The sequence below is a fragment of the Oryctolagus cuniculus genome, chromosome 15, assembly GCF_051225735.1.
Source record: "Oryctolagus cuniculus isolate XC-2025 breed Fujian yellow rabbit chromosome 15, ASM5122573v1, whole genome shotgun sequence".
Classification (NCBI taxonomy): Eukaryota; Metazoa; Chordata; class Mammalia; order Lagomorpha; family Leporidae; genus Oryctolagus; species Oryctolagus cuniculus.
This window is the reverse complement of record NC_142881.1, coordinates 11,470,583-11,495,224: the sequence shown is the minus strand read 5'-3', so window position 1 is coordinate 11,495,224 and position 24,642 is coordinate 11,470,583. Positions and strand designations below refer to the sequence as shown.

Sequence of the window (24,642 nt, the reverse complement as noted above, 5' to 3'; positions counted from 1 at the left end):
CTAATGCTGAATAAATTCTCATTATCTTCACTAATTCAACAGTTGTATACTATAAACCTATATTATCTACCAAAATTTATATATACATATACTCTTGCTAAATAAATCTTTTACAAAAAGGAGAAAGAAAATATTTGTGAACAATTTTTGAAGAATGAAAAAAGTTCCTAAGGATGTTTTGTGTAGCATCCTGGCATTTGTTTGTTAAAAATCCACTTCAAGGGGCTGGCACTGTGGCGCAGCAGGTTAACGCCCTGGCCTGAAAGTGCCAGGATCCCACATGGGTGCCGGTACTAATCCCAGCTGCTCCTCTTCCGGCCCAGCTCTCTGCTAGGGTCTGGGAAAGCAAGAGAAGATGGCCCAAATCTTTGGGCCCCTGCACCTGCATGGGAGACCTGGAAGAAGCTCATGGCTCCTGGCTTTGGATCGGCGCAGCTCCGGCCATTGCAGTCAATTGGGGAGTGAACCAACAGATGGAAGACATCTCTCTCTCTCTCTGTCTCTCCTCTCTCTGTTTAACTCTTTCAAATAAATAAATAAATCTTAAAAAAAAAAAAAAAAAAAAAAGCCACTTCAAAACAAAGCCCTCCCATGATGCTAGACTTGGTATGTGCCCAATCTGAACAAGGACTGACAACTGCAAAGTTGTTGAAACCTTGTAAGGAAAGAGAGTAAGATTAAATTATGGAAAGCAGTTTCCACTGTAACATAGAGATCAAACTACCAACTCTTCCCGGTGGGAGGGAGGGTGGTGTACAAAGCTGCAGAACAGAAACAAAAGATGTAAAAGGAACAGAAGGCCAGATTTGTAAGAACAACAAGAATTAGGTTTCTGTAAGCAGAGCAGCGATTCTCCTCAAGATAAGTCTTAGCAAGTAACAGAAGGCAGATTTAAGCACCACAAAAGCTCTGCTCTCATACCAACACAGAATTCCTGACCAGCAGAAAGAGAGCACTCTTAAAATCTGACCATCATTTTAGAATACAAAATATAAATTCTTTTTTTTTCTTTTTTTTTTTTTTTTTTTTTTTTTTTTTTTTTTTTTGACAGGCAGAGTGGACAGTGAGAGAGAGACAGAGAGAGAAAGGTCTTCCTTTGCCGTTGGTTCACCCTCCAATGGCCGCCGCTGCAGCCGGCGCACCGCGCTGATCCGATGGCAGGAGCCAGGATCCAGGTGCTTTTCCTGGTCTCCCATGGGGTGCAGGGCCCAAGCACCTGGGCCATCCTCCACTGCACTCCCTGGCCATAGCAGAGAGCTGGCCTGGAAGAGGGGCAACCGGGACAGAATCCGGCGCCCCAACCGGGACTAGAACCCGGTGTGCCGGCGCCGCAAGGTGGAGGAATAGCCTATTGAGCCACGGCGCCGGCTTATAAATTCTTAAAAACTAGAAATCATCCACAATGAAGGATGATTAAGACTCAAAATGTGCAACAAGAACAAAAACACCCACACACATTATGAAACAAATTTAAGACAATCCATTTGTATTAACTAGAATCAAGTTCTCCCATTAAGATTAAGCATTTGGTACAGGAGAGACGCAGATAAAGACATGTAAGAAATCCTTGAGTTTATTTCTTTTAAAAATTAAGCCAAATCTTAGAAGGGAGAGACAAAGTGGGCACATCTCAAACAAAAAAATGTGAGGCAAAAAAAAAGAAAAAAAAAAAAAAACCTCAGAATGGGAAAAGCATAAGTGACCAAGACATGTACACAATGAGAGATGAAACTGATATTTTCAGGGGCTGGCGCTGTGGCATAGTGGGTAAAGCCTCCACCTGCAGCACCGGCATCCCATATGGGTACCAGTTTGAGACCCGGCTGCTCCACTTCCAATCCAGCTCTCTGCTATGGCTTGGGAAAGCAGTAGAAGATGGCCCAAATCCTTGGGCCCCTGCACCCACATGAAAGACCCTAAAGAAGCTCCTGGCTCCTGGCTTTGAATTGGTGCAGCACTGGCCATTGTGGCCAACTGGGGAGTGAACCAGCAGATGAAAGACCCCTCCCTCCCTCTCTCCGTTTCTCTAAATCTTTCAAATAAAATAAATAAATCTTAAAAAAAATATATTATTTTTGAAAACGGGGAGGAAACATGAAAGGCCTTTAGCTGAAGTGTGTGACACAGCTGATTAAACCAATGCTAGGGGACCTGCACCTCAAATCCGAATGTCAACCTAAGTACCAGCTACTCTGATCTCCCAACCAGCTCCCTGCTAATACAGCTGGGAAGCAAAAGATGATGGCCCAAGTAGCTGGATCCCTGCCACCCACATGGGAGACCTGGATGGAGTTCCTGGCTCCTGGTTTCAGCCTGGCCTATTCCTGCTATTAAAGTTAAACCAGCAGTGAACTGGTTGGTGGAAGACTGGTCTCTGTGGTCTCTCCCTCTGTCACTCTAGTACCTTCCAAATAAATACATGAGGAGCTGATGCTGTGGTGTAGTGGGTAAAGCCACCACCTGCAGTGACAGCATCACATGTGGGTGCCAGTTCCTATCCCGGCTGCTCCACTTCCAATCCAGCTTCCTGCTGATACACCTGGGGAAGCAGCAGAGGACAGTCCAAGTGCTTGGGCCCCTGCAGCCACGTGGGAGACCTGGAAGAAGCTCCCGGTTCCTGGCTTCAGAACAGCCCAGCTCTGGCCATTGTGGTCATTTGAGGAATGAACCAGCGGATGGAAGCTTGCGTGTGCGCTCTTTCTCTCCCCTGGCCATTAACTCTGCCTTTCAAAGATTTACAATTAAAAAAAAAAAACAAAAAAAACCCTAAATAAATACACAAACAAGTCCTGCATTTGAATCAGCAAAGAATCAGCAAATTCTGATTTGAGGGTTCGCGGTCAGGCCCAAGAGTTTGCATCTCTAAGAAGAGCATGGGGCCCCTGACACTGCTAATCCCTCAAACCCATCTGTAGGACAACCCATCATCCTCCAAATCCACGGCAACTCCAAGGGACCGGGCAGCCCTCCTGTGCAGCACTGAGGAGCACAATCGCCAAAGCCCTCCAAGGCCGGAGATTCCTTCTCGCTGCTAAGTATCTGGGACAAGTATGCCAAAGCCTGTAAACTCCCACCACTGCTAAGACATCTATTTTCTCTTAGAAACACTGTCTTTGGGAATGTAAAAGAGACCTGCAAAAATAACTGACTTCAACACCCAGCTCAAATACTGAGATGACCACACAAGGTAAATGGCCACCTCGTTAAGGAGACCGAACTGACACCATACTCACCCTCCTAGACAGCGGGTCCTCACCAAGCCGCCTCTCTTCCTCTCGACGACGCTCTCGTTCTTCAATTTCCAATTCCCTCTGGCGTTTTTTCCTTTCTACTTCTTCTAATTTCTTCACCCGCTCCTGATATTCTCGTAGTTCTTCCTCTCGTTTCGCTCGTTCAGCACGTTCTCTCTCTTCTCGCTCTATGCAATGTATAAGGTTAGTTACTAAGTGTGCCTTCAACCCACAGCTTTCTCCTAGAGGGAGGGTCTACTATCATGCCAATCAACATTAACAGTTTTAGGGGCCGGAGCTATGGCGCAGCCCATTAATGCCCAGGCCTAAAGCACTGGCATCCCATATGGGCACCGGTTTGAGACCCAGATGCTCCACTTCCAATCCAGCTCTCTGCTGTAGCCTGGGAAAGCAGTAGAAGATGGCCCAAGTCCTTGGGCCCCTGCACCTGCGTGGGAGACCTGGAAGAAGCTCCTGGCTTCAGATCAGCGCAGCTGTGGCCATTGCAGCCAATTGGGGAGCGAACCATCGGATGAAAGACCTCTCTCTCTCTGCCTCTCCTCTCTCTGTATAACTCTTTCAAATAAGTAAGTAAATCTTAAAAAAAAAAAAAAAAAAAAAATTAACACTTTTGTAGTGTCTTAGGGTCCTAGAATCCCCTCCCTTACTGCACATCTGGAATTCCCGATCAGGCTCATTGACGGCTTTCCCATTGCATGATTCCCTCTGAAACATTAATGTACAGAAAGCAATAATAAAAACAAAGATAGTATAGATGTGATTTTTACAAGAACACCAAATATGCAGAAACAAGTTGGTACAGAATGTAACATCTCCATCTTTCTGAGAACCAGCTACCTAAGTTCTAAGAGGCCAATTATCTTACTTCCTGTATTTTCTAAATAAAATTGCTAAAAATCGGACCTAACTGCAACCTTGCATTACCACACCCCGGATGCAGGGCCACCTGGTTACCTTTCAGCATCTGTTCTTCTGCCCTCCTCTGCTCCTCCTCTTCTTTTTCTCTGTAGTAAGTTATTCTGCGTTCCTCTTTGCGCTGCCTTTTTCGTTCCTCCAGGCGATTGTGCCTTTCTTCGGCTAACCTCTCTTCAAACTGTTTAAGTTTTTCCTGCAATATCAAAAATCAAGAGATGAAATGTATTCCAACAGCTACAAACTAACGGTAAGCTTTAAGGCTTACAAAAGTCAAATTCCTTGATAGCATAGAAACACCTCAAAATACAAAAATCAGAATTGCCAAAGACTAACATTTTACTGGTGTCGCTCCCCCTCTTCATGGAGGAACGACACTAAACCTTGCCTAGGCTTCATATCCGAGTCACGGCACCATTATGTAGCTCCCCCTCTTCGTGGAGGAACGACACAGGACCCTGCGCTGTTCTTTCGTCTGCTCGGCCCTCCCCGGGTTTGCTGCTGGTTCTTCCCGGGTTGGCTACTATCCCTTCCACCTCCGTGGAAGGGCAGTTCCCCCTGGCCACATTCCCCACTTCCGCGGGGGAGCAGCACACCGCCGGCCGGCTTTCTCAGGGGCTGCACAGGTGTTCCCCTCAGATGTTCCCCCTAGATGTTCTCCGTGCATGCCGTCTCTCTCCTCCTTTATAGTCCTCCTCCGCCAATCCCAACTCGGCTGCCCACACACCGAGTACGCTGCTCTCCTCCAATCAGGAGCAAGTCCTACAGTTTATTGGTTGAACTGGAGGCAGCTGTGCAGAAGCTGTTTACTTCTCTCCCAGCGCCATATTGTGGGAGAGCAGATGCATAGAATAAGTCTTAATTCCAGTAACTCAGTCCAGTCCGGGCTGCTCCCCACAACTGGTATGCAAAACTTTTCAAAATGTAAAATGTTAACATCAGCTACAGTAAGCAGGCCTATCTGCATAATAAAATAAATAACTACTAAAGCTTGATCTAATTATTATTTGCAAATCAAGCCATAAACTAACTTTGTAAGGAAGAAGTCTGTAGTCCACTCACTTCTAGCTTTAAAAACTGTTCAGCTTATAAATTTATTCTCATAAAATTTCTGCTAAAGGAGGCCAGTGCTGTGTTGCAGAAGGTTAGAGCAGCAGACTGAAGCACCAGCATCCATTTGGCAGCAGTTCAAGTCCTAGCTGCTCCACTTCTGACCCATCTCCCTGCTAATGCACCTAGGAAAGCAGTGGAGAAGGCCAAAGTGCATGGGCCCATGCAACCACCCAGGAGACAAAGAAGCAGCTCCTGGCTCCTTGGCTTCAGCCTGGCCCAGGCCTGACCCAGTCGTTGCAGCCATTTTTTTGGGGGGGTGGGGGGTGGGAGTGGTGTGTGAACCAGCCAGCAGATGAAAGATTTTTTTGTAACTCTGCCTTTCAAACCAATCAATTAATTAATCTTTGAAAATAAAACTTCTGCTAAAGTATTATTTGAATGACCATTATCCACATTAACTCAAGACAGAATATGCTACTGTGTTAAAAGAGATGCTTAAAGGGGCCGGTGCTGAGGCATAGTGGATAAACCCATGACCTGCAGTGCTGGCATCCCATATGCTGGTTCTAGTCCCAGCTGCTCCACTTCTGACCCAGCTCTCTGCTATGGCCTGGGAAAGCAGTGGAAGATGGCCCAAGTCCTTGGGCCCCTGCACCTGCATGGGAGGCCCGGAAGAAGCTCCTGGCTCCTGCTTCAGATGGGCCCAGCTCCAGCTGTTGTGGCCATGTGGGGAGTAAACTAGCAGATGGAAGATTTCTCGCTCACTCTCTCTGCTTCTGCCTTTGCCTCTGTAACTCTGCCTTTCAAATAAATAAATCTTAAAAAATAAAAGAGACAGATGCTCAAGGCAAAACTAAAAAGTTCTTGAACACATTTTTCCTTAAAACCATTAAGTTCACCTCATAAACAGACTGCCGGGCAGCTTTGAGTCGCATTACAAACAGATCTCTGTCTTCAAGCATTCGTGACATTCGATTCTTGTGTTCAAGAGCCTTTTCTCGCTCCAGCTGCATAGTTGTAATCTGCAAGTACATAACACACAGTAAACCTTCAACACGTTCACGACTGACCACTAAGCCGTCACATTCATGGAAACACGGAAGCAGCTCCTTCGCCGTTTCATCATGCCATCAACCATGCTGCCAGGACCCCAGAAAGGCGACTGGGACAGAAGCCAGATCCAGCAGTCCACGCGTCTACCAAAGTGTTTACTTAGACCCATAGTACTGATGAAAAATATAATACAATACCACAACACTACGCAAGTGTTATGGTTTAATTTTTAAAGGAATTTGTCTTTAAAAAAACAACTTGATGTTGGAGCCGGCATTGTGGCTCAGCGGGTTAACGCCCTGGCCTGAAGCACTGGCATCCCATATGGGCGCCAGTTCTAGTCCCGGCTGCTCCTCTTCCAATCCAACTCTCTGCTATGGCCTGGGAAAGAAGTAGAAGATGGCCAAAGTCCTTGGGCCCCTGCACCCACATGGAAGACCCGGAAGAAGCTCCTGGCTCCTGTTTTCAGATGGGCGCAGTTCCAGCTGTTACAGCCAATTGTGGAGTGAATCAGCGGACGGAAGACCTCTCTCTCTGCCTCTCCTCTCTGTTAACTCTTTCAAATAAATAAATAAATCTTAAAAAAAAAAAAGAAAAGAAAAGAAAAAAAGCAACTTGATGATGTTAAAGCTTTTTCCTTTGTGCCTGAAGTGAGAACATGCAAGACTCGAGATAATTCCCATTATTTTGTCTGGTCTGCAGCAAATTCATTTTAAGTTTTCAATACTTGTATATTAAGGAAACTACCACAAAAATTCCATCTTTCCGGCCGGTGCCGAAGCTCACTAGGCTAATCCTCCGCCTGCAGCGCCAGTACCCTGGGTTCTAGTCCCAGTTGGGGCGCCGGATTCTGTCCCGGTTGCTCCTCTTCCAGGCCAGCTCTCTGCTGAGGCCCGGGAAGGCAGTGGAGGATGGCCCAAGTGCTTGGGCCCTGCACTCGCATGAGAGACCAGGAGGAAGCACCGTAGTGGCCATTTAGGGGATGAACCAACGGAAGGAACTCTTTTTCTCTAACTCTGCCTGTCAAAAAAAACAAATCCATCTTTCCCTCTAAAAACTGGAAGAACCAGCAGCGCTAGGCCCGTGGTTTCCAGATGGCAGCAATCAGAGCATCGTGAGGCTGTATGCTCTATTCTTGGTCCCCACCAATACTGTCCTCCTGCGCTCGTCACCCTTTGTCACCACACCAGTTTACTCATTTTTATTATATTTGGTCCTTACAAGCATCTGCAAACCCTGTTTTTGTATATCAGGGAAATATAATATAGGTTAAATAACCGCACAACGAGCACATCAGTGTGATTCCATTTATACAGAATGTTCACAATATGCAAATCTAGAGACAGACAGTAGCTCAGCGGTTGCCAAGAGCTGGACAGTGGGAAGAAAATGGGGAGTGACTTTTGGTTATGATTTTTTGGGAGGTTATATTCTAAAACTAGATTAGATTCGCAGAATCCTATAAACTATAAACCATATGCACATCACATTGTGTTTTTGCAAGTTTCATTTTTTTATCTGCTTGTTAGCAGGCAGCCATTAATGCACCCTTTCTAGGAGCTGACACTATGCCATGAGCTTCAGTTCGAGCCCTAGCTGCTCCATTTCCAAACCCACTTTCTGAAAATGCGCCCAGGAAAGCAGCGGAAGATGGCCCAAGTGCTTGCGACCCTGCCACCCATATGGGAAACCAAGATGGAGTTTCAGGCTCCTGGATTCTGCCTGGCCCAGCCTTGGCCATTGTGGCCATTTCAGGGGTAAACTAGTGAATGGAAGAGCGATTGATCGCTAAATAAATCTCTTTAAAAAAAAAAAAAAAAAAAAAACGACAACAGAGGCCAGCGCTGTGGCTCACTTGGCTAATCCTCTGCCTGCGGCACCAGCACCCCAGGTTCTAGCCTCGGTTGGGGTACCAGGTACTAGTCCCGATTGCTCCTCTTCCAGTCCAGCTCTGTGCTGTGGCCTGGGAGTGCAGTGGAGGATGGCCCAAGTGCTTGGGTCCCTGCACCCCATGGGAGACCAGGAGGGAAGCACCTGCTCCCGCCTTCGGATCCGCACAGTGCCGGCCATAGCGGCCACTAGGGGAGTGAACCAACAGAAGGAAGACCTCTCTCTGTCTCTGTCTGTAACTCTCTCTCTGTCTCTCTAACTCTGCCTGGCAAAAAAGAAAAAGAAAAAAAAAACACGTTTCTAGCAAAAGAATGCAAAATAAATTGATCATGAAACTTTTGGCAGAGAATTTAATCAAAGTTTACAATCCTTAAGTATCGCAATTAATGAAAAACCTACCCTTTCTTCTTCCTGTTGTTCCCACAGATCCATGTCTTTAATTCTCTGTTCCTCATAAGCACTCTTGATCAGCGGGATTTCTTCCAAACGTTTAGCTCTTTCAAAGTAGTCGATCTAAATGACATGAAAACAAATTTAACTTTTTAAGATAAAAACCTCTTTTAACTTACATTGAATTCCACCAGTCTATTCATTTACCTTCTTTTCTTGATTCTTTAGGCGTTCTTGAAGTTCCTTCTTTTCCTTCTCCAGCTGTTCAACCTGTTTAGCCATGATGAAATCTGGATCCAGTTCTTCCAGATCCTAAACAGCAATACAAATACACCATAAATTACAAATAAGAATGAAAAATGCTGAAGTCTGCACAGCTCACAGCTTAATGGTTTTAATTTAGGAAATAAAAATGGGAAATACGCTACACACTTCAATGTCAATATCTTTGAACGCTTTGGCACCAAGCTCTGTCTTCTTGATCTGTTCCAAACGCTCACGGACAGTTTTCTTTTTGATTTGTTCATGTTCCTGTAAGATTCGCTCCTTCTCTCTCTCCTTTGCCTCCTGGCGCAGCCTTTCTTCTTCGGCTTTCCGGACTTTTTGGAGTTCAGCTTCCCTCTGCTCCAACTCCTCCTTCTCCCGCTGAATATTCAGACTCTCAAGGCGCTCTTTCCTCTCCTCAATCGTCTGCCGGCGAGCCAGGATGCGCTGGTGCTCTTTTCGTGAGTTTTTAAGATATGCGGTAACAGCCAGCTGATGCTGCTCCTCTTTCTCTTGCTTCAAAAACAAACACAAGTTTTAAAATGACGGGGAAGTATCATACCATGGTTACAAGGCATTCAGGAAATGATGATAACCCCGGCACACTGCCCATCTGTCTGCATTTGTCTAAGCTATTCATCTCCAGGACCCAATGCTCTGGTGCCGTGCCTAGGCAGGCTCTGAACGGCAATGACGGAGCTGAAGAGCCTTTACCTGTAGAAGCTATTTTTCTCTGCACCAACTCTACCTTAAGGGTGCAAGCCAAAGAGGAATACTAACATGGCTCACGAATAAGAAACTACATAAGAAAAACCAAATCACTGTACTCTGCTACTTTAAGGGTCATGACCTGTGCAATCTGTTGTCTTCTGTAAACAAACCCATATTCCCACACTGCCTGTGTAGTACAGTGGAGTACATGGAAGGCACCTAAACGAACTGTGTATCTTACAACACTATCTAATGAAATACACTACCACGTACAAGAGAACAGGGAACTCCTCTCAGGCATCATCTCAAGCCCTTTTTTGAGAGATATAGCTTAAATGTCCCTCAAAAATTCTGTAATCCACTCTCCCTGTGAAAACGTATACCAGACAGGCATTGTGGCTCTGTGGGTTAAACAGCCACTTGGGATGCCCCCCCTGCATCAGTGTCAGTTTGAGACTCAGCTACTCCACTTGTAATCCAATTTGCAATCCAATCCAATGGCAGAGGATGACAGTCCAAGCATTTGGGTTCCCATACCCAAGTGGGACAGCTACCTGGAGTTCCTGGCTCCTGGCTCTGGCCTGACACAGCCCTGGCTCCTACAGACATTGGGGAAGTGAACCAACAGATGAAGATCTTTCTCTTTCCTGTCTCTGCTTCCCTGTCACTCTGTCTTTCAAATAAACAAATCTTTTAAAAAAGAAATGGTACCAGTATATGAGCTGGTTTGATGACTTCAAGTGCCTTGGCCAGCACTGACGACATGGCTGTCAGCTGGTTTCTTATCTGCTCTGAAGGCATGCTTTGCAGATGAGGCCCGATTGGAGCATCTTCTCGAGTAGCATAATTCAAATCAGATCCAAAGCTCAGAGTGCGAGAAGTGTGGTCAATACGAACCTTTGAAAATTAACGAGAAATGTGAAGTCATTCTCCATGTGAAGGGCTTTCCATAAAAACCTGAAATGAATCTGAGGAAACTATTAAACGAAGGTTACATTCCAAATCGAAAGGATTCGCCCCATGGCACTTTACAGTGGTCAGTTACCACTGCACCGAGACCTGAGACTGCAGCACGCCACCTTTCTAGTCCCTCCCGGCACATACCTGCAGGTCACAGTGCCTCGCTGCATCTACTATGGCCCGTTCCAGTTGGAAAGCATCAACAAAAGGAACCAGAGAAGTCAAACGAGAGAACTCAATGCTCTGATAAATCTGCGCCACCTGCATGGAAACACAGGGTAACAGCCACCATCTTCAACACTTTTGTGTGCAATCATTTTACAGCCATGGGAAATAAAAATCATGCACTGTGTATTCTGCAGAGAGAAAGAGCTGAAACTCAGAGCAAGTTAACAGTACACTGCGAGAACTGGTGGCCCAGTCTCAGGCCATCAACTACAAACCATATGCTTTGTTATCATCACACTCGACTATTCCTCTTTTCAAATCCTAGTTTCACAAGCAAAAAATGTTTAAATAATCCTAAAGCTATTAGTAAAAGACCTGCTACTTACCTAATACATTCAAAACATATTTTATAAAATTTGTGTCTGAAGGAGACTGGCAGCATTACTACTTGATAGTTATACTGCTAATTAACCTTCAACTATTTGTGTAGCACATAAGAAATAACACTGCTCACACATATAAAGAAAGCAGGCCAATGAAATGTGCAGAGAATGAAGTGACTATATAACAGCCGCCCCCCCAAATGAAACACATGGAAACCCAAACAGGAACATTTAAGCCATTATAAATCCTAATAGTCAAACCTACTCAAGAAACTAGCCAAGTATGTTAAAGACCGCCCATTGTTAGCACAGGGGAAAGGCCACCTCACTCACTATGAGTGGCAGTGACTGTTAAGTGTTCTGAGTCAAGTCTCTGAAGCTTTCCTGTGTCAGTCCTAGGACTGATTCCACCTTTATGCTACAGAAGGTGACAGAGGTACGTGAAGACGCTCAAGGCCACAACATGTTCTAACGGGAAGCAAACCAGAAAGGCAGGTTTTTATTGAAAGTCTGAGTAACTTAGCCATGGTACCATCAGCCTGTGAAAAAAAGGAGTAAGATTAACTCCACACTTAAAAAAAGGAGGAAAACGGTTACAAATGTGTAGTAATTCTTTCTAACGGACCACCCGGCGGCACGTGCGCCTGCACCGGCCCCGGCCCGCTCGCTCACCTGCTGCAGGAGGCGGAGGATCGTGTTGCTCTGCAGCTGCGGCACGTACTGCTGCAGCTCTGGCTCCTTCTCGGGTTGCTCCCGCACCCAATTCAGAACCTGGAAAGACCACCACATTGACAAAGGTTTATGCTGGCTGCGTAACAGATACTCCAACATCTGAAATTCTTAAAAGATTTTTTTAGTTTATTTTTTAAGACAGAGCAAGAGAGAAACAGACAGAAATTTTCCATCTGCTGGTTTCATTACCCAAATGCATGCAACTGCTGGGGCTGGGCCAGGCCAAAGCCAGGAGCCCAAATTCCATCTGGGTCCCCAACGAGGGTGGCGGGGACCCAAGTACTTGAGCTATAGCACCTGCTGCCTTGCCAGGGTGAACATGAGCAGAAGGAAGTTGTAGCAGAAGCAGATGCAAGACTCCATGTCCGGTGTCCCAAACAGCAGCTTTACCTGCTCACCACAAATCCTGCCCCATTTCAACTCCTTTCATGTAATCACATAATCCAAAAAAAAAAAAAATCATAAAGCTATGGATATCTGTCCGAAGGTGACTGACAGCAATGGCTAAGTTAACCATGCTGCTAATTTTCCTCCCAGTGTTTGTTTAGCACATCAGAAATATCTTTTCTCTTAACATCAAGAAAAAAGAATGAAATGTGCACTGAATTCAAACATATGACCCTGCTTCTCTTAGCAAACACAAATACAACCTAAACCTGCAGTAATGCTGGCTATACGGCAGCATAATCAAAACTTCAACAACAGCTTACCTTCGTGACCCTCTCGCAGAGTTTTAGTGGGTTAAATTCCACTTCCAGCCAATTGTAAAGATCTTTCACTTCTGGAACAACATACTGTAGGACATTGAATCTCACCTACAGGAAACAAAGGGGACAAGTGCTGAAGGAAAGTTTCCAAATAAGATTCTGAACTGAGTATAAAGTATGAAAACTGGAACTCTGGAGAGACTGCTGGCCTCTGCCCGCTCTAAATTTACAAGAGAAACCACCCGCATCCCTGCTGCTCCACACTATTCATAAACCTAGCGTGAAAAGCCCCAGGAAATCAAATGTCTACTAAAACATTATCACAGTAGGATATTTACAAAGACAACTACTGTAACACAGACCATTTCCTATAGCAGGTAATGTACCAGTTTAGACATTATCGTACGAAAATTATCACACAAACATCACCATGGCAGCACTGTTCCCACTAACCCCAAAGCAGAACAGGCTCGAATGCTCAATAGTAGGCTCAACAGTAAGGCGGTGCTCAGAACAGCCCTCTGAAGCCACAGGCTCAGCAACCTCAGATCGAAAACATCTGGAAATTTCTGAAAACTGTACTGAACATACATAGAATTTATTTCTTGTCACTCCATAAATAATAAATCTTACATATCATATTAAGTATTTTAAGTAACAGATGATCCAGAGCACACAGAAGAATGTGCATGGTTAATACACACATATTACGCCAGTTCATGTAAAGACTGGACTATTAGACTATCAGTGGATTTTTTATTAAGGCAGAGTCCCTGAAATCCCTGTGGGTACCAAGGCATGACTGCAATGAATGGTCAAAAAGGAAAGCATTCATAAAACACATTAATAAATCTCACGAACATAATGGTGAGAGAAAACAATTTCATATAAACTACACAAACAAGACCAAGCTGTGGTTTTTAATCAGGACAGTGGCTATTCCCAGGAGTATGAGAGACTGGTGTACTTGGGAAAAACCTTATGAGAATTCACTCAACTGCATTTATAGTTCATACTTCTATAAATGAGTGCTTGAACAGAAATGAATTTCCCTGCACAATAAACAATGGTAATCATACAATCTTTCTTACAAAGTAACACAAACAAGAGCATTATGATTTCATAAAACACCAAGAACTGCCTATCACAACAAATCCCACCCTCCCTGTTTCTCCCTAGAATATGCCCCATGTTAGGAACTGCTAACGCAAGGACAGAGTAACTACCTGCTAGGACAGAGCAAGACTTCAAGTGCAGACCACGTGGAGAGACTGAGACAGATGCTAGCAGAGGAGGGCGTCCACATACTCAGGCACTCCCGGCTGGCTTTAGCACCAATGTAAAATGGGTGCATGACTGATCTCCGAACACCTCACTGCTTCTCCCTCAGAAGCACCTTCGCATTGCCATCAGTTCAGCATGGCACACACATTCAAGTGAAACACCCCCATCTCTAATCTCACTCCTATCAGGAAATTTAGATTCTTTCCATTAACTCATAGGGAATGATAGGGGGTTACGGCAGCTACATTTCCAACTAAAATTAACAACTGACTTTCTGATTTAACAATCACGCTTAGGAATTTTACTGAGTCTTTTCCTGAGATCAAGGAATTACTTACTCTCTTGCTCTCACAAATTCAGTTGTATGAGCCCAAAGTTCAGGTCTTGACCTGGCATGTTATGAAGAAATCACTAGAATTTACAAATACCTCCTTAGCAGTTAACCTAGTCACCAGACCAACCACTGCTTCTTCGAAACTTCTATACTTTCCATGGGCAAAGTAAGGATCCAAATATTCATGTCCTGGCTGCTGGCCCACTGCTAATCCCTCACCCCTGACCACTGATCTCTGACGTGGCATCCTTCAACACCATGCTGTGATGTGCACAGACCTGGGCTCAAAAGACCGGGAGTCTGGAACATACTCCAGTCTGGAACATTTCTTCAGCCTTTAAAGGCACACCCAAATTTTAAAAACTTATCTGCCAATAAAACCTCTGCTATCGCTTTATGACATTTAATCCTACATCATCCCATTAAAATCTTGACCAAACACTACTTCACAGACTGACAGCAAGATACATCACAGAAACTTGCAAAGTAGAGAAATTCTTTTTAAGTTTTTTCCAAAGTTGACTACAAAGAGAATCCGAATTACTACAAGAGATAATGTTATAAGAGAAAAATACTGCTATCTAGAAAGCTTGTTAGTAGTTACCTAAATTGATGGATTCTTCCAGAACATTAAGGCCTTTCAGCAGTGACCAGACTAGATTTGCTTCCTTTCTCACTGACACAATAGCAGCGAGCTGCACTTGCTGTTCCCTTTATGGCATTTCTTTTAAGTGTTCTATTCACAAGGTAGGGACATTTAATGTTTAAATTCCAATTTTGTAAACTTACAGCTAAATTAATTTCCCTTTATACTTTTCTCTAGTACTTGTGCCTCTCACCCCCTTACCTCAAAGAACCGTGCTGGAGGTGACTACTGCAACAGCAATTATGTCAGCCTATGGAGCCTGAGAACCCCTGGAACCTGAACTCTTCAGGAATACAGGTCGCCAGGCATATAACAGCCACTCCATAAATTTCCACTGACTCAGATCCAACAGGGCAAAGCACTGCAAAGATCACAAGTCAGACTCCACACTCTGAAGCTGACGGAGTGCATCTGATGGGTAAAGCTTGGAAATCTGCATTTTAAAAGGACAGCTGGCTAACCAAATACAGACAGAATATATTCGGAAAACAGAAAAATTATGTTGTACTCATCATGCAGACCTTCTACCCTGAGATTAATCCATAAACAATACAACTAATATTGACTTTGCATTAGCCACGAAGTATGCAAGAGGATGAGTAGACGGTATGTGAACAACACGATCTTACGTAAGGACTCAAGCAACTGGAGGCTTTGGTATCCGTGGGTGGCGGCAGGGGAGTCCTAGAAGCAATCCTACACGGGTACCAAGAGACAACCAATTTCACTGCCTAAACCTTATTAAGAACCACTGCTTTAATAAGTTTAAAAAACAAAAAAATTCAAAATATTTTAATGACCAGATTCAGCCTAAATTTGCCTCTTCATTATCTCTCCTGGCCTCATCACCACCTTCTGCGAGTGCCTGGTCAGTCTTCCCATGGTCCCCTGAAACAGCCATAACCTTCTGGACTGAGTGGTCCATGGCACCCTTCAGAGCCAGTCCAAGTTCTGCTTCATCAAAGGGTACACCAGTTGAACCCCAGCTCACTCACTCATCTCAACTAAAAATAAAGCTGACTTCCAGCTCCTACTCATGCATCAAAATGGCCTGGCAATAAATTAAAATTTCCAGAATTTAATCATGAACTATTAAAACTGACAACAAAGTTTTCTGCCCAAAATTTAAAAAACACTCAGACTAACCATATCATTAATAAGGCCAATTCGTGTCGGTGGGGCTTGAAGACCCAGTAGTGTTGCGAGACGACGCTGTTTTTCAACTATGATGCCATCCATATCCAGAAGTCGAGCTATATCCGTGCGCTCAGGGGTGATGGGGATGGAAAGCGTGGCCAGAAGGACTCTGGTAGACATTCTGTGGGGAGCAACGAGCAATCTGTTAAGTTTGTCAGTAAGCAGTAAATCACTTCTCTTCAATCGTCCGAGGAGATGTGACACACATGTACGTTACATAGTGCACTGTATTTAATATTTAAAATATTATCCCATCTGGGGCTGGCGCTGTGGCACAGCAGGTAAAGCCGCCACCTGCAGTGCAAGCATCCCATATGGGTGCAGTTTGTGTCCCGGCTGCTTAATTTCCAAACCAGCTCTCTGCAATGGCCTGGGAAAGCAGCAGAAGATGGCCCAGGTCCTTGAGCCCCTGCACATGAGTGGGAGACCTGGAAAAAGCTCCTGGCTTACGATAGGCCCAGTTCCGGCCATTGTAACCATCTGGGGAGTGAACCAGCAGGTGGGAGACTCCTCTCTCTCTGCCTTTGTCTCTCTGTAGTTCTGCCTTTCAAAAAAAGTAAGTAATTAAGGTGGCTCTAACAACCAAGAAAAATAACTGGCAATTGGAAAAGAGGGGGTAAAGGACAGAAAAACCAGACACAATTATGATAGGAAAAGCGGAAAGGCCCAAAGTGAAATTTTCACTTCAGTTGAATCCAGAGCACTGGATGACGCAAAGGATTGTGAACAGATGAGCCCACAAGTTAAGGGCTGGATCTCAGCTTCACTACTTCTAAGACTATATAACCTTAGTTTTCCGAGTCATTAGGTCATTGTGAAATTTAACCAAAAAGTATACATAAATAGTCAAAGGCTCTCTATTACTAAAGGGAGGGTGTAAGCATCCTGAAGGAAAACAGAAGACAATGAATTTCATAATGGACACTGACCTCGAGATTGAAAAAAAAATTTCTAGAACTCAGGCGATTCCATGTGTTGCTGTAAAACTGAATGACGGGGCTGCTGCTTTGGCGTAGTGGGTAAAGCCGCCACCTGCAGTGCCAGCATCTCATGTGGGCGCCAGTCTGAGTCCCAGCTGCTCCACTTCCAATCCAGCTCTCAGCTCTCTGCACTCTGGGAGAGCAGTGGAGGATGGCCCAGCTCCTAGGGCCCTTGCACCCATGTGGGAAACCCAGAGGAAGCTCCTGGCTCCTGGCTTTATATCAGCACAGACTCTGCGTTGCGGCCATTTGGGGAGTGAACCAGGGGATGGGGGACCCCTCTCTCCCTCTCTCTCTGTCTCTCCTTCTCTGTGTAACTCTCACGTAAATAAATCTTTAAAAAAAAAAAAAAAACTGACAGTATACAGTATGCCATGTTGCTAAGCAAGGATGCCTAGCAGGTTAGGTATATTAAATGCATTTCTGACTCATGGTATTTCCAACTTAGGATAGATTTTCCAGGCTGTAACTCCCTCAGAAGTCAAAGAGTGTCTGTATTCTATATTTTATAATGGAAGGGGAAAAATTACTCAATGAAATACTTACAGCCTAGTTTCTCCTAAGATTAGACTCTATAGGTACATGGATAAAAGGCTTATACACGTAAACGTTCTTTAAAAAAAAAATAAAGATTTATTTATTCACTTATAAGTGTTGCTGAGGCCGCGCCGCGGCTCACTAGGCTAATCCTCCGCCTGTGGCGCTGGCACCCGGGTTCTAGTCCCAGTTGGGGCACCGGATTCTGTCCCGGTTGCTCCTCTTCCAGGCCAGCTCTCTGCTGTGGCCCAAGTGCTTGGGCCCTGCACCCGCATGGGAGACCAGGAGGAAGCACCTGGCTCCTGGCTTTGGATCGGCGCAGCACGCCAGCCATAGCGGCCATTTGGGGTGGGTGAACCGATGGAAGGAAGACCTTTCTCTCTGTCTCTCTAACTCTGCTTGTCAAAAAAAAAAAAAATTATCCAACCCAAAATCAGTAGCACAGACTGAGAAATCCCGACACAGAACACACTACACTGTCATCAGGCACAAGATGCTGGTTTCATGATTCCACCACTAGCCAACTACTTGACACTCTTACCTTTGCATCTCATCTTGTGTAAGATTCTTCCTCATTTCTCTAGACAGATGGTAAAGACGATGGAGTGTAGACGCATGAAAAAGAGCATTTCCAGATTTCCAAAACACAGTTGAGACTTTGTTATAGTAATTTGCCATCAGCTGAGGTTTAGGTGGTTTTTTAGACAAGGAGAACAGCCCGTGAATATCCTCCACAGCTTTGAATGCTTCCTGAAATTGGCAGTACAGATTATAGTTATTTCATTCTAAAGCAAATCTAATTCAAACCTCTATGAAAATCCAAAATACAGACACACAAAAGTAGCAAATATAATTCCCCTCTATGAATTTTTTATACATCTAAGTTTAGTATCTGACATATTAGAGAAAATTTCCATAACTACAAAAACATTAGCACTTTAAACTTCAAAAAAAGAAACGAGAGAACAAACTAGAAAGAAAATATTTGCATATATTATACCACTTGGGGCAGTATAAAGAAAAAAATCTAGGAGCTGGCGCTGTGGCATAGCAGGTAAAGCCACCACCTGCAGTGCTGGCATCCTGTATAGGCACTGGTTTGAGTCCTGGCTGCTCCACTTCTATCCAGCTCCCTAATGCACCTGGGAAAGCAGCAGAAGATGGTCCAAGTTCTTGAGTTCAGAACATGAGAGACTGAGAGGAGGTTCCTGGCTCCTGGCTTCAGATCAGCCCAGCTCCAGCCATTGTGGCCATTTGAGGGATAAACCAGAGGATGGAAGATCTTCCTTCCTTCTCTTTCTCTCTCTCTCCCAGTAACTAACTCTACCTTATAAATAAACCTTCTTAATTACTATAGGGGTCGGCACTGTGGCACAGCAGGTTAACGCCCTTGCCTGAAGCACCAGCATCCCATATGAATGCCGATTCGAGGCCCGGCTGTTCCACTTCCCATCCAGCTCTCTGCTATGACCTGGGGAAGCAGTAGAAGATGGCCCAAGCACTTGAGCCCCTGCACCCGCGTGGGAGACCTGGAAGAAGCTCCTGGCTCCTGGCTTCGAATCGGCTCAGCTCTGGCCACTGCAGCCAACTGGGGAGTGAACCATCGGATGGCAGACCTCTCTCTCTCTCTCTTTCTCTGCCTCTCCTCTCTCTGAATAACTCTTTCAAATAAATAAATAAAATCTTTAAAAAAAAAAAAAAGTACTATAAAGTGAAATAGGAAAGACAAGCTCAATTTTATTATCAGATTTAACACAAGATTATTAAGAAACTGACGTTTAAAAACTTTGTAAGGGTAGGTGTTTGCAGAGTAAAGATGCTGTTTGAGAAGCCCACATTTCCATATCGGAGTCCTTGGGTTAAGTCCTGGCTCCATTAAAACCCAGCTTCCTGCTGATGTGCACCACCACAGGAAGCAGCAAGCAATGGCCCTGGTGGTTGGATCCCTGCCACCCAAGAGACCTAGACTGAGTTCCTAGCTCCTGGCTCCAGCCTGCCCAGTCCTGGCTATTGTGGACATTTGCTGATTGACAGTTGCAATAGGAACTGTTTCTCTGCCCCTCAAATAAGTAAAAATTAAAAAAAAAAAAAAATACAAAAATTGAGGGCCACCCCAAATCTCCCTAAGAAACAATTCTGTGTGCGCTTCTCTCCTCCAGATAACTCACCACGAGACTAAGAGCTACATGCTGGCACCAGCCGCAGTGCCACACCATGAGCAGCACTGAGGGTACACTATTTCACATGCACACGGCTTGGCTCAGATCCCACAGGACAACATTTCTGAGACTTCCTGTCTAGAACACTAACCATCAGACAACTTTAAGTTCCTAACTTTATCTACTGAAATTAACCAATGCATACCAACACAATAAGGGGAAAACGGTAGTAAGAATAAAGAAATATTATTTAAAAGAAAAGTATCAGTTCACAACATACTTGCCACAACTCCATGCTGATAGCACTGTCCAACTGAACAAGCCTGGTTTCCAAGTGCATGGACTGGCTCTCTGGATTATTAAGATTGATAGCTGTGCTCTGGTTATGGTGGCGCTGAATTTGCGATAAGTGCATTCTCAGATTGTCACAAAGCTTACGGAATTCAGCCTTACGAGTATACTGGAGGCAGAACTTGAAAGCTATAAGCATAAATGTAAAAAAACATTAGGCAATGTCCACCATCAACTTAAATACTTGAATATGTTTTATTTCACATATTAAGATCAGGAACTTTAACAAGGTTTACCAAAGTCATCATCAGTCTTTGAAGGTAACATGATGAAGTCACAACTCATTTTATGTCCTCACTTTTTAAATGAATTCTGATAAAACCAAAGATAAAGTCATCAGTCCTGTACCAGAACCAAACCACAGTTCCAGGAGTTTACAACTGGGAAATACTTTTAAACTTTCCAAGATCGATCACCTCAAATCCTATACAAACTTCTAATGTGAACAAACTACAGTGACACAGAAAGCAACATGCTCTTATACTAATTAAAATGACATAATACATTATTAGACTGACAGTGACTTAACTCCAACTGTATATATAAATGTGTATATGAAATTACTTAACCATCATTAAAGTACAGTAATTTTCTGTTGACATACATATAATACTATGTTATTTTTCTATGCTCTTACAAAAAAAAAAAACATTATTTTGATCCAGTGCTGTGGCACAGCGGAATAAAGCCCCAGCCTGTAGCACCGGCATCCCATATGGGCACCACTTCGAGTCCTAGCTACTCCGCTTCAGACCCAGGTCCCTGCTGACGCATCTAGGAAAGCAGCGAAGACTGGCCCAAGTGCTTGGGCCCTACACCCACTGTGGGAGACCCAGAGGAAGCTCCAGGTTCTTGGCTTTGGATTGGCTCAGCTCCAGCCATTGTGGCTATTTAGGGAGTGAAACAGTGGATGGAAGAGAGAGAGAGCTTTCTGTCTCTACTTCTCTCTGTAATTCTTTCAAATAAATAAATCTTTAAAAAGTTTTATTTCAACAGATCTGAAAGTTAATATTTACATCAACAGTCATCAAAAAGCCCAAGTTTACCTGTGTTGAGTGAAAATTCAGATATACTAGTCATGTAAACAAAAAACACAGGTTCTAACACCCACCAGCAAAGCATTCTTAATCGCAGAGTCACTCAATAGTAAATTAAAAACATGCCAATCATCCCTGTCAAGACTGACAACAATAATCACATAATCACAAGGCTGCATTCTCCACAGGAAGGATACTTTCCAAACAGCCCTTCAGAGACTCAAAGCATGTGCAGAGTAGCAAGTGTCATGAGACTCCATTTTATGTTCAATACTACTGTATCAAGAAGAAAAAAAACTTATTTTTCATGGACTTTTTTAAATGCAGAGCTTAACGAGACCTTTGAAATCCAAGACACAGTTAAGCAGCCTACCAAGAATTTGTAGTAATGGAGTCAAAAGTAGAAACTGAACGTACCAGGCAGCAATGGTCACCTGGAGCATTCCATGATGTTAAAAGGTCTTTTGGGCATCAATGTAATACATTCACATGGAACTATCTTAACTTTATGTAATACTAAAAATGAATGTCAACCTCATTCCAATAAAGATCCAACCTAGTTCATTTTCTAAGCACTAACGAAGAAAAGGAGGTCAGTCTGCAACATCAGAATAGATGAGCACTTCAATTCAGCTTATTCAATTAACACGTGGTCTTTACCTTGTTGAGCAATATCATGGTAGAGGCGCTCAACTCTGGAATTGTTGCGAAGAAGGTCCAAACACTGTCTGTATGATTCCCAAAGGAATTTAACCCAAGGAGTTAAAAGTAATCTGTCAGTCCGATCCTGAGTGTCTTCACCACTTACAGCACTCAGAAGAACACTACAAAGACAGGAAAAAACGTTGATACAAATTAAGACAAATTAAGACTTTGCCATGTGATTCAAAACCAACAAAGAGTATCATAAAACAGTGTACACTGTTCCCACACTTTGTATACACTGTAAGGTTGTCTCTCTACTACATGAATTCTCAATCTGTATTACAATTGTTTAAATTATCACATGCTCTTTTCTCTTAGAGCTATAATCTTCCACTTTTATCAATTGAGTATCACATTATTTTGGACAGTACTATACATAAAACTTCAAAGATAAGCATTCTTTCTGATAAACATTTTCTTCAAATAGGATGGAAAATGGAGACCCATGTAAAGAAATGCATGAGATGGCTGTCAGAACATCTTACTAGCATTTAACCCATGTACCTCTCAGGAGTTTGAATGTTATCCAGATCTTCTATGTCCAGCACCATCTGCTGAGATTCTTCTTTAGCAGCTTCAGTTTTTTCCTCTGCCAGTTTCAAATATGCCCTGACAACATCCTCTAAAGATTTAATGTTTACCTACAACAAAAATCAAACTGTAAACTACTTTTCCAATGAACTACACAATGTTTAAAAAACAGATTTTGATATAGAATATTAACTTTGAAAGACAAACTCTTACAAATTACTAAAAGCATTCCTTCAAAATGTAAAACTGGTTCTTTTGTACCTGTTGACAAATATTCTTATACTGGTATAATCCTTCCTTAGCCAAGTGGCTCTTGCGAAGGTCCACGCAAAGTTCCAAGTATTTCAACATAATTGGCTCGTGTATCTTTTGCCATGTTCTGTGTTTCTTACTTTTCATAACATCATAAAGAACGTCCAAAGCAGGTTGCTTTTTGCCAACCTCAAGAAACTCTGAAAACAACAATTCAGGAGAATTAAAATCAGTTACATATATTAAAGTCTAAACCTTGCTCTAACTGGCTACTTTAATTTCTTACTCATTATAAACTTTTTGTAGGTCACATTTATTTGTATCCAAGACAAAGCAATTGAAGATCCATACTATCTCAAAATACAGCCTACAGGTAAAACTAATTTAATTCCACTGTGATTTTAAGAGCACCAGAGGCTGGCACTGTGGCACAGTGGGTTAACGCCCTGGCATGAAGCACCCGCATCCCATATGGGCGCCGGTTCTAGTCCCACCTGCTCTACTTCTGATTCAGCTCTCTGCTATGGCCTGGGAAAGCAGCAGAAGATGGCTTAAGTACTTGGGCCCCTGCACCTGCGTGGGAGACTGAGGAAGCTCCTGGCTCCTGGCTTTGGATCGGCACAGCTCCGGCCCTTGCAGCCAAATGGTGCACCAGAGTGAACCAGCTGATGGAAGATCTCGCTCTCTCTCTGCCTCTCTTCTATGTAACTCTTTCAAATAAATAAATCTTTCAAAAAAAGTTCTAGAAATTGAAGCCCCCGGCAAACTTAGCAAATCCAATTATCTTCACAGCCACTCCTATCCAGCTAATGAAATTTTTGATAGTTCATTACAACAATTAAGGCAGGAAAACATTAGACTGCTATTTTAAGAGCAACTGACTGGGGCTGGTGCTATGGCGCAGTGGTTTAACGCCCTGGCCTAAAGCACTGGCATCCCATCGGATGGAAGACCTCTCTCTGTATAACTCTTTCAAATAAATAAATAAATCTTAAAAAAAAAAAAAAAGGATCAACTGACTATATTTAAGTGGGTCCATTTCTGTGCTTTCTATACTGTGCACATTCTATTCATCAATCTAGTCTTTGCCTCCAATACCACACTATACTGATTACTGTACCCTATGGAAAATTCATGCAATCAGGTAGTGAGTGTTCCAATTTAGTTCTTTGGTGATGTACTGGCTATTCCCATGTAAGTTTCACAATCAGTTTGTAGGATCTGATTGGAATTGTGTTCAATCTATATATGAAGTCTGGAAGAAATAACAATATTTAATTTTCCAACCCGTGAATATACTCTCTACTTAGTTACCACCAATGAGAAAAATGTTAAGAAAAGCCCTAGTTGAAGGATGCTATGGTTTGAAATTCGCAGAGAGAATGCCAAGGGTGTGGTCAAGAGATAGTGCTATGTATTTAAGGAACTATTTATCAAGAAAAATGGGCTGGCACTGTTGGTGCAGCATGTTAGGCCACTGCTTAGGAAGCGCTCCTTCCATTTCAGAGTACCCCAACTGCTCCACTTCCAATCCAGCTCCCTGCTAATGCCCCTGGAAACAGCGACCAGATGGCTCAAGCGTTTGAGTTCCTGCCACTCACATGGGAGACCCAGATGGAGTTCCTAGTTCCTGGCTTCAGTCCAGCCCAACTCTGGCTGTAGGTAACTATTTGGGGAGGGAACTACAGGACGCAAGTTCTCTCTCTCCATCACTCTATCATTCAAATAAATAGTTTAAAGGCACCTTTAACTAAGTGCCTTTAAATGAAGTCATTTCAGAGACTCTTAAAGGCACCATTCTCATCACAGCCCAAGTCAGGCTGACTACCTCCACCTACATTTCTTTAAAAAAAAAAAAAAAAATTATTTTACTTGAAAGGCAGAGTTAGAGAGAGAGGAGGATGAGAGATCTTCCATCCATTGGTTCACTCCCCAAATGGCCACAACAGCCAGAGCTGGGACAATCCCAAGCCAGGAACTTCTGAGTTTCCCACATGTATGCAGGGGCCCAAGCACTTGGGCCATCATCCAATGCTTTCCCAAGCGCATTAGCAAGGAGCTGTTTAGAAAGTCAAGAGGCCAGGACATGCCGGGACTCAAAGCGGCACCCATAAGGAATGCCAGCACTGCAGGCAACAGCATAACCTGCCACGCC

At 43.7% G+C, this 24,642-nt stretch overlaps 1 protein-coding gene and 2 non-coding genes across 3 annotated transcripts in view; all 3 read right to left on the bottom strand.

The window, feature by feature from the left end:
* The window catches only part of EIF3A (eukaryotic translation initiation factor 3 subunit A), a 42,403-nt gene that overhangs the window by 11,636 nt on the left and 6,125 nt on the right, over window positions 1-24,642 (bottom strand). Inside the window, exons 2-17 of the mRNA XM_008270597.5 lie at window positions 22,497-22,687; window positions 22,209-22,345; window positions 21,660-21,823; window positions 19,892-20,091; window positions 17,994-18,202; window positions 15,885-16,056; window positions 12,478-12,582; window positions 11,708-11,806; window positions 10,629-10,745; window positions 10,236-10,421; window positions 8,982-9,329; window positions 8,757-8,861; window positions 8,559-8,672; window positions 6,116-6,238; window positions 4,206-4,359; window positions 3,234-3,418 (exon numbers count right to left, since the gene is read on the bottom strand). Of these exons, the coding sequence (XP_008268819.2) occupies window positions 3,234-3,418; window positions 4,206-4,359; window positions 6,116-6,238; window positions 8,559-8,672; window positions 8,757-8,861; window positions 8,982-9,329; window positions 10,236-10,421; window positions 10,629-10,745; window positions 11,708-11,806; window positions 12,478-12,582; window positions 15,885-16,056; window positions 17,994-18,202; window positions 19,892-20,091; window positions 21,660-21,823; window positions 22,209-22,345; window positions 22,497-22,687 (2,609 nt within the window). The remainder of the gene's footprint in view (window positions 1-3,233; window positions 3,419-4,205; window positions 4,360-6,115; window positions 6,239-8,558; window positions 8,673-8,756; window positions 8,862-8,981; window positions 9,330-10,235; window positions 10,422-10,628; window positions 10,746-11,707; window positions 11,807-12,477; window positions 12,583-15,884; window positions 16,057-17,993; window positions 18,203-19,891; window positions 20,092-21,659; window positions 21,824-22,208; window positions 22,346-22,496; window positions 22,688-24,642) is intronic.
* LOC127484276 (small nucleolar RNA SNORA19) lies at window positions 11,069-11,200 on the bottom strand. Its single transcript, XR_007911157.1, has one exon. It is a non-coding gene; the product is annotated as a small nucleolar RNA SNORA19 (small nucleolar RNA).
* On the bottom strand, window positions 12,243-12,369 carry LOC127484278 (small nucleolar RNA SNORA19). Its single transcript, XR_007911159.2, has one exon. It is a non-coding gene; the product is annotated as a small nucleolar RNA SNORA19 (small nucleolar RNA).